The 10,069-nt window shown below is 29.3% G+C and overlaps 1 protein-coding gene across 1 annotated transcript; it reads left to right on the top strand.

The window, feature by feature from the left end:
* Positions 1 to 9,112: 9,112 nt before the first annotated feature.
* Positions 9,113 to 9,953, top strand: LOC109341844 (auxin-responsive protein SAUR50-like). Its single transcript, XM_019579815.1, has one exon. The coding sequence runs from the start codon at positions 9,215 to 9,217 to the stop codon at positions 9,608 to 9,610; it is 396 nt and encodes a 131-aa protein (XP_019435360.1). The 5' UTR covers positions 9,113 to 9,214; the 3' UTR covers positions 9,611 to 9,953.
* The last annotated feature ends 116 nt before the right edge of the window (positions 9,954 to 10,069 follow it).

Genomic DNA, 10,069 nt, shown 5'->3' with positions numbered 1-10,069 from the left:
CCTATCTTCATCCTCTTCCTATCCTCATCCTCCTCCTATCCTTATCCTTATCCTCATTCGCATCCTATACTCATCCTCATCCTTATCCTTATTCTCATACTCATCCTCATCGTCTACCTCATCTTCATCCTCATCCTATCGTCATCCTCATCCTCACCCACATCCTATCCTCATCCTAATCTACACAGCTAAGGATGATATATTTTGGTGGAAATTTGGAAAACCAGTTGCTGTTTTTGTCTTTGGTTGTGGAGTGCTTTTACATGCATGTCCTCCTTGCCCCACCATGACCTCGACATCTCAAGGACCATCATCACTCCATAGGAGCCCAAATGTGATTATTATCATTTTAAACAAGAGTTTAAAATTTATGCATTGTCAATGTAAAGTTTTTTATACTGTCGACATATTATCTATCATTAATTTCTATTACTTTTGTTTGAAAGTCAATGATGATTAATATATGAATGGTTTGCTGACAGTGTAAAAAACATTTACATTATCAACGTAACCTATTAAGTCCTTTATAGAATGAGTTTTGTTAAGAAATAAGAAAATGATCTATATAAGGATAAGGATTGACATAAAATAAAAATGAATTAGAAACTAAATAATTTATTTGTATCAACAAGTCCATTCCACGCATTTCATAAAAAAATTGGTTCTTAAGCATGCTATCAAGTATCTGATTCTAGTTTATTGTCAGGTAAAATATACTTATAACCCAAAGGAGTTATTGTATTCTATGTGAGAACCTTAGTGCAGACCAATTAATTCCAATAACAATTTTTTACTTATTTTTACAAAATAAAACAATGATTAATAGTGAAAAGAATGAATAAAAAAGAGAGCTTAGGGTTATAGACTTTAATTTTTATTTTCAGAATTTTTTTTATTGAGTGTAAATGTGTAATGGTTATTATATCTGTCAATGTTATATCATGGCAAACTTTAACTGATAAAGATTCAACTGCTAAATGTTAATTGCAAAAACCTACTGCAGTATACACATCATATCATGTAGTAATGTTTTAGAGAAAATAATATATGATATTAAAAAAAATGTAAAATCTATACATTATTAATTAGTATAAAGATTTATATATAGATATTATATTATTTATTAATAATTTGAATTATTTTTAAAAAAAATCGATAATAATTAAATATTAATGATGGATAATACAATAACAGCGTATAAAACTCATATATTCAAGTGAATATCTTTTCTCTAAAAAAAATTATACTCTTGCTATCTCACATATCATTCATCATATTCAGGTGTTAATCAATTACTATCACAACATTTAAATAAAAGTGATATACAAACAATTAGAAAGAGGATACGGCAGGTTATATATTAGTACTAAAGTTTTTATTAATTGTATTTTTTATTTCACGCTTATTTATTTTATATTTTCTTATTCAATCTTATCATAAGCTGAGAAGTGTTCATGAAAAAGTGAATTCGGGTAAATTTTGTTGGGACATGGGTGTAATAAAACTAAAATAAAAATAATCAAATAAACAAATCTAACCTCCCGGAGGCTTGCAAAAGTTCTAGAGCATTCAGTGTACAAAATAACTAATTGAATAAATCAATACCTTACAAAAATTAATAATATTTTCCTGCTGCATTCAACAATTTCATGTGCTGTAATAGAATTGGATATGAATAACAGGATCAGCATTAACATGTCTTAGTACCAAATAGAGAAGTTCAATTCTCTTGGATATATGATATTTCAATTCAATTACAAAAATAAATTATTTTTTCAAAGTGGGGATATAACAATCCAAGAAAAATAAAATCAAGCAATGGACACAACAATATTATACTGTACACAGCCATGCTATAACAACCAGCATATTTGGTAAAGCAGGCGTGAAAGTCATAGCACTAAAACATTACAATATACTTAGCTTTGTTATGATATAATAAAATATAAATAGAAAATAGCAAGGATATACTTGTTATATATATTTAAATACACATTTTAGGTTGTTGGACTTGTCTTTATTTTCGTTATTCTTCTTGTGAAAGTCTTAGAAGTAAATATTCCCTTATCCTAATAAATAAATAGATATTAAAGAACAAGATAGGTTACTGAATTAATTAGAAATGATATAGGTATGAATGTTTGGTTTACTTGTTCTTGTTTGTTAATGGCATTGGCATGGGAGCATGAAACAGCAACAAATTAAGGTGTGAGTTGGTAATCAAGCCAGCAAGGCTTAGATCTGTAAAATGCACTCAAATAGGTTGCTGGTGAGATTTTGGCCTATCTATTCATCTACCATTAATTGCAAACTACAAACCAATGGTGCCCACACCTTCTATCTCCTTCACTTATATATGCATGCATGCTTTACTAGCTTTTTCAAGAGTTTGGATCTCTCCATTAATGGGGAGATAAACGCTTTAAAAAATAAAAGGAGATGCAATTTTCATTGACACATATATCCTTTTAATTATAATGAAATTACACTTTTAACATTCAAAACAAGTCAAAAAATATGTACTTGTCTCTCTATTAACATTTTCCTATGTTTAGGTACATAGGTGCCTAGGTTCTAAATGCATGTGTGTTCAAGGAACTTATTTTGCAGAGCACACTAACTACTCCAATTATGGTCTTTGTGGAAGTTCTCAAAATTCAATTTGAAGGGCAATTTTAATGAAATTTCTTAGCAAGATAGATGAGTTCAACTATTCGGAGAGTGTACTACTAGAAAATGAGGATGAAAAAAAACTTTTTAATTTTAAAATTTTATTAAAAATAATTTTAAATGATGACTGTTAAATATATTTTTGTTACTTGTCACAATTCTCATCTAATATTGGATTCTCTAATATTAGACTCTCCGGTATAAGAGAGAATCATGATAGGACATAAATGGGGAGGCCTAGTATATATGTAAGGTCAGTTTTAAAATGTGGCATTTTGAAATTAATTGAAATTATTTATTAAAATTGTTGTAATTTTCTTTGAACTTTATCTCCTAGGTTTTTGGCAAGCAAACTTTACTTATTAAATTAGCATAATCAATTTCTTTTTCATTTTTCTCAACCCGTAATAAGATCAACCCATTTGATTTTTTAGACATTGTTTATCATAGGCAAATTCCATTAATGCTAGATTTGGTAAAAAAAAAATTCGTTGAAGCAATATTTATCAATTTTTTGTTTGAATGGAGAAGGTTAACAAATATGAAAAGAAGGTTAACAAATACTCTAATATTTTTGAAGTGGTTAAATGATTTATTTTAAATGTTGATGTGACCATTAAAGAATTTTAATCTCAACCATGCATTGGTTATATGATCAAGCTATGAAGATCTACTCCTCTTCCTCTCACATGAAAAATATCCTTTAACTAGACCCCTATATGAATCAATCACATTATTAGCAAATGCTGAGTTTCAGAAGGGGAAGGAAACATAATTTTGGATGTGTCATACTCATAAATCATGTGTGAGTCGCTGTTATGGTCCACATAATAATGGGTCAAGAGTAAAAACAAGAACCTCAGCATAACCAAAATTCGTGTATTGTATTGTTCCTATCCTCGCTGACTAAGCTGGTTCTTCCACAACCACATTCAATTTTGGCCTTTCATTCAACCTTTTTTGTACTTATATTGTAGGTTGCTTTTTGTTCTTGCAAAGGTGATTGTAGGAGCAAATTTAAAACATTCATGCATGTTAATCATTTCACTAGGATTTTGTTAATGTAAACTCCTTTTATTGCTCCTTATCTTAACATACCCTCTCTATTCAGCTATTCTATAAACATAGTTGCAAGACTAACACTAAAGTATTATACTACCTTATCATTCTTGAAGGAGCTTTTCATTCATTATGTTTGATACGAAGGAAAATCTGTTTTGTCTTCAAAGAATGTGTTTCTTTTGATTAATAAATGGAAAATTATCTTATCTATTTCTGGCAATATAATTTTGATGTTTGGTCTAAACCAAAAGCAATCCAAATAAACTAATTCTCCAAGGTAGCAATCTATTTCATGTACAACCAACCCTATGTAGCATCTATTGTTACTGTTTGTGGGGTCACTCAGCCGAAGCTTAAAATGGTACAATTTTGATGTGTAATCTTTTTGGCCATCAAGAATGTCACACATCCAATAAAAATGGTAACTAAATTTTCATGAAGAGATCATGGAAGTGAATTTGAAGAAAAGATAATTTGTGTATTGGTTGATTGATGAATAATGCAAAATATATATATATATATATATATATATATATATTTTGCATTATTCATCAATCAACCAATACACAAATTATCTTTTCTTCAAATTCACTTCCATGATCTCTTCATGAAAATTTAGTTACCATTTTTATTGGATGTGTGACATTCTTGATGGCCAAAAAGATTACACATCAAAATTGTACCATTTTAAGCTTCGGCTGAGTGACCCCACAAACAGTAACAATAGATGCTACATAGGGTTGGTTGTACATGAAATAGATTGCTACCTTGGAGAATTAGTTTATTTGGATTGCTTTTGGTTTAGACCAAACATCAAAATTATATTGCCAGAAATAGATAAGATAATTTTCCATTTATTAATCAAAAGAAACACATTCTTTGAAGACAAAACAGATTTTCCTTCGTATCAAACATAATGAATGAAAAGCTCCTTCAAGAATGATAAGGTAGTATAATACTTTAGTGTTAGTCTTGCAACTATGTTTATAGAATAGCTGAATAGAGAGGGTATGTTAAGATAAGGAGCAATAAAAGGAGTTTACATTAACAAAATCCTAGTGAAATGATTAACATGCATGAATGTTTTAAATTTGCTCCTACAATCACCTTTGCAAGAACAAAAAGCAACCTACAATATAAGTACAAAAAAGGTTGAATGAAAGGCCAAAATTGAATGTGGTTGTGGAAGAACCAGCTTAGTCAGCGAGGATAGGAACAATACAATACACGAATTTTGGTTATGCTGAGGTTCTTGTTTTTACTCTTGACCCATTATTATGTGGACCATAACAGCGACTCACACATGATTTATGAGTATGACACATCCAAAATTATGTTTCCTTCCCCTTCTGAAACTCAGCATTTGCTAATAATGTGATTGATTCATATAGGGGTCTAGTTAAAGGATATTTTTCATGTGAGAGGAAGAGGAGTAGATCTTCATAGCTTGATCATATAACCAATGCATGGTTGAGATTAAAATTCTTTAATGGTCACATCAACATTTAAAATAAATCATTTAACCACTTCAAAAATATTAGAGTATTTGTTAACCTTCTTTTCATATTTGTTAACCTTCTCCATTCAAACAAAAAATTGATAAATATTGCTTCAACGAATTTTTTTTTTACCAAATCTAGCATTAATGGAATTTGCCTATGATAAACAATGTCTAAAAAATCAAATGGGTTGATCTTATTACGGGTTGAGAAAAATGAAAAAGAAATTGATTATGCTAATTTAATAAGTAAAGTTTGCTTGCCAAAAACCTAGGAGATAAAGTTCAAAGAAAATTACAACAATTTTAATAAATAATTTCAATTAATTTCAAAATGCCACATTTTAAAACTGACCTTACATATATACTAGGCCTCCCCATTTATGTCCTATCATGATTCTCTCTTATACCGGAGAGTCTAATATTAGAGAATCCAATATTAGATGAGAATTGTGACAAGTAACAAAAATATATTTAACAGTCATCATTTAAAATTATTTTTAATAAAATTTTAAAATTAAAAAGTTTTTTTTCATCCTCATTTTCTAGTAGTACACTCTCCGAATAGTTGAACTCATCTATCTTGCTAAGAAATTTCATTAAAATTGCCCTTCAAATTGAATTTTGAGAACTTCCACAAAGACCATAATTGGAGTAGTTAGTGTGCTCTGCAAAATAAGTTCCTTGAACACACATGCATTTAGAACCTAGGCACCTATGTACCTAAACATAGGAAAATGTTAATAGAGAGACAAGTACATATTTTTTGACTTGTTTTGAATGTTAAAAGTGTAATTTCATTATAATTAAAAGGATATATGTGTCAATGAAAATTGCATCTCCTTTTATTTTTTAAAGCGTTTATCTCCCCATTAATGGAGAGATCCAAACTCTTGAAAAAGCTAGTAAAGCATGCATGCATATATAAGTGAAGGAGATAGAAGGTGTGGGCACCATTGGTTTGTAGTTTGCAATTAATGGTAGATGAATAGATAGGCCAAAATCTCACCAGCAACCTATTTGAGTGCATTTTACAGATCTAAGCCTTGCTGGCTTGATTACCAACTCACACCTTAATTTGTTGCTGTTTCATGCTCCCATGCCAATGCCATTAACAAACAAGAACAAGTAAACCAAACATTCATACCTATATCATTTCTAATTAATTCAGTAACCTATCTTGTTCTTTAATATCTATTTATTTATTAGGATAAGGGAATATTTACTTCTAAGACTTTCACAAGAAGAATAACGAAAATAAAGACAAGTCCAACAACCTAAAATGTGTATTTAAATATATATAACAAGTATATCCTTGCTATTTTCTATTTATATTTTATTATATCATAACAAAGCTAAGTATATTGTAATGTTTTAGTGCTATGACTTTCACGCCTGCTTTACCAAATATGCTGGTTGTTATAGCATGGCTGTGTACAGTATAATATTGTTGTGTCCATTGCTTGATTTTATTTTTCTTGGATTGTTATATCCCCACTTTGAAAAAATAATTTATTTTTGTAATTGAATTGAAATATCATATATCCAAGAGAATTGAACTTCTCTATTTGGTACTAAGACATGTTAATGCTGATCCTGTTATTCATATCCAATTCTATTACAGCACATGAAATTGTTGAATGCAGCAGGAAAATATTATTAATTTTTGTAAGGTATTGATTTATTCAATTAGTTATTTTGTACACTGAATGCTCTAGAACTTTTGCAAGCCTCCGGGAGGTTAGATTTGTTTATTTGATTATTTTTATTTTAGTTTTATTACACCCATGTCCCAACAAAATTTACCCGAATTCACTTTTTCATGAACACTTCTCAGCTTATGATAAGATTGAATAAGAAAATATAAAATAAATAAGCGTGAAATAAAAAATACAATTAATAAAAACTTTAGTACTAATATATAACCTGCCGTATCCTCTTTCTAATTGTTTGTATATCACTTTTATTTAAATGTTGTGATAGTAATTGATTAACACCTGAATATGATGAATGATATGTGAGATAGCAAGAGTATAATTTTTTTTAGAGAAAAGATATTCACTTGAATATATGAGTTTTATACGCTGTTATTGTATTATCCATCATTAATATTTAATTATTATCGATTTTTTTTAAAAATAATTCAAATTATTAATAAATAATATAATATCTATATATAAATCTTTATACTAATTAATAATGTATAGATTTTACATTTTTTTTAATATCATATATTATTTTCTCTAAAACATTACTACATGATATGATGTGTATACTGCAGTAGGTTTTTGCAATTAACATTTAGCAGTTGAATCTTTATCAGTTAAAGTTTGCCATGATATAACATTGACAGATATAATAACCATTACACATTTACACTCAATAAAAAAAATTCTGAAAATAAAAATTAAAGTCTATAACCCTAAGCTCTCTTTTTTATTCATTCTTTTCACTATTAATCATTGTTTTATTTTGTAAAAATAAGTAAAAAATTGTTATTGGAATTAATTGGTCTGCACTAAGGTTCTCACATAGAATACAATAACTCCTTTGGGTTATAAGTATATTTTACCTGACAATAAACTAGAATCAGATACTTGATAGCATGCTTAAGAACCAATTTTTTTATGAAATGCGTGGAATGGACTTGTTGATACAAATAAATTATTTAGTTTCTAATTCATTTTTATTTTATGTCAATCCTTATCCTTATATAGATCATTTTCTTATTTCTTAACAAAACTCATTCTATAAAGGACTTAATAGGTTACGTTGATAATGTAAATGTTTTTTACACTGTCAGCAAACCATTCATATATTAATCATCATTGACTTTCAAACAAAAGTAATAGAAATTAATGATAGATAATATGTCGACAGTATAAAAAACTTTACATTGACAATGCATAAATTTTAAACTCTTGTTTAAAATGATAATAATCACATTTGGGCTCCTATGGAGTGATGATGGTCCTTGAGATGTCGAGGTCATGGTGGGGCAAGGAGGACATGCATGTAAAAGCACTCCACAACCAAAGACAAAAACAGCAACTGGTTTTCCAAATTTCCACCAAAATATATCATCCTTAGCTGTGTACTAAACAGTGGGCCATGCACATGTATCACCCCTGACTCTCACCTTAAGTTACTTACCATCTATACCCATAAATAATTATAAGTTTTTTTTGTATAACTAACGATATTCTTTCATATTAAATTCATTTTGAAGAGTTATATTTAATAATGGAACTTTTAAATTTTTGATAATTTGGATATACCTTATACTAATAAATTAGTACTTGTTGGTAAATTGTTACATGGTGCACCAATGAATGTTAGTTCAAGTGGTATATGTTTTAATTTTTTTTAAGTAAGGTCTTGAATTCGAGTCTTATTGATAAAAAATACCCGTCAAGAGAGTTAGCTCCATATACATATTGATGTTCCCGACTCGAATATGATTACAAAATACATTGTGAAACCAAAGAAAACCACTTTTGGTTTTATTATAAATAAAGGGTGAGTATATGTTTAAAACATAATAAATTCTTCACCCAACCACATGGATAATAATGGAGAAATAAATACTTCATAACTAATATGAAAAAATAGAATAATAAAACAAAAGATTGATAATGTAAGAGTTTTTTTATATTTTTGCTGCATCACTCACCATTCATTTTTAATTATTGTTGACATTTAAATAAAACTTTTAAATAAATATAATTTAAATGAATTTATAATGATTAATTAATTGTGTATAAATCTTGTTTATATTATTAATAATAGATACATATAGGCATAAGACAATCTTTTATGATATAATATTTTTACTGTTAAATGTGCAGAGAATTATTTTCCCTACCCCACCCCTTTATAAGTGAACCTTTCCTCCTACCTTCCCCCATCACCCCAACCTCTCAATCCCTCTCTCTTGTTTCTTTTCTTTATTTCATTGAGACATTCATCAAACACCTTCCCAAAATGGCCAAACTTGGAAAGCTAACAAAGCTCAAGTCAGCTATCAAAAGGTGGCCATCATTGACCAAGCTCAGCCGCAACAACAGCTGTGTCTCCTCCGCATGCAACGACTCCTCCTCCCACAACAACAACGGTGGCGCTGCCTCCAACGAAGAACAACAACATGGACTCTCCGCCGTCTATGTTGGCAAGTCTAGACGGCGGTACCTAGTAAACTCCAACACCATTGACCACCCTGTGTTTCAGGAGCTAGTGGACAAGTCTTGTTCTTGTTCTGATGGGGTTGTGGTTTCATGTGAGGTGGTTCTGTTTGAGCACTTTCTGTGGATGCTTGAGAACAATGAGATTCAGATGGGGTCCATGGATGAGATTGTTGAGTTCTACAATTGTGCATGCTGAGAGAGAAATTGTAACTGACTTTTTTTATTATTTGTTTTTTATTAATTGTGTGCAGCGACTTAGTTAATCGAGATTGATTGATTAATTGTTATATATATTTTATGAAAGTGGAGATTATATAATTATTATATCTAAGCTTTTGGTACCCAAAAAATGCTGCCTGGGTTTGCTTGTGAGCAAAGTATGAGGATTTTTTGTTTACCAACTTTCTTTTTTGCTGATGATGATGCATGATTGTTGTTGATGTTAGTTAAGAAATGTAATTAGTGTACTTATTATAATGTCTTTGCCCTCTAAAATTTCTATTGAAAGTGGCTGACATTGGTGAGAAATTAATTAAGCTTATGCTAATTCATCCATCTAGGGGAATACATTTTATGATCATTGCATGTGTTTTACTACTTACTTTTCATACATTTGTATTAGATTAATATTGCAAAATATATATATATATATATA

This window comes from Lupinus angustifolius, unplaced genomic scaffold (assembly GCF_001865875.1).
Source record: "Lupinus angustifolius cultivar Tanjil unplaced genomic scaffold, LupAngTanjil_v1.0 Scaffold_721, whole genome shotgun sequence".
NCBI classification, from domain to species: domain Eukaryota; kingdom Viridiplantae; phylum Streptophyta; class Magnoliopsida; order Fabales; family Fabaceae; genus Lupinus; species Lupinus angustifolius.
This window is presented reverse-complemented; position numbering and strand designations above follow the sequence as displayed.

Excerpts from the sequence above, each read along its gene's own strand:
- LOC109341844 (XM_019579815.1), top strand. The coding sequence starts at position 9,215 with ATGGCCAAACTTGGAAAGCTAACAAAGCTCAAGTCAGCTATCAAAAGG.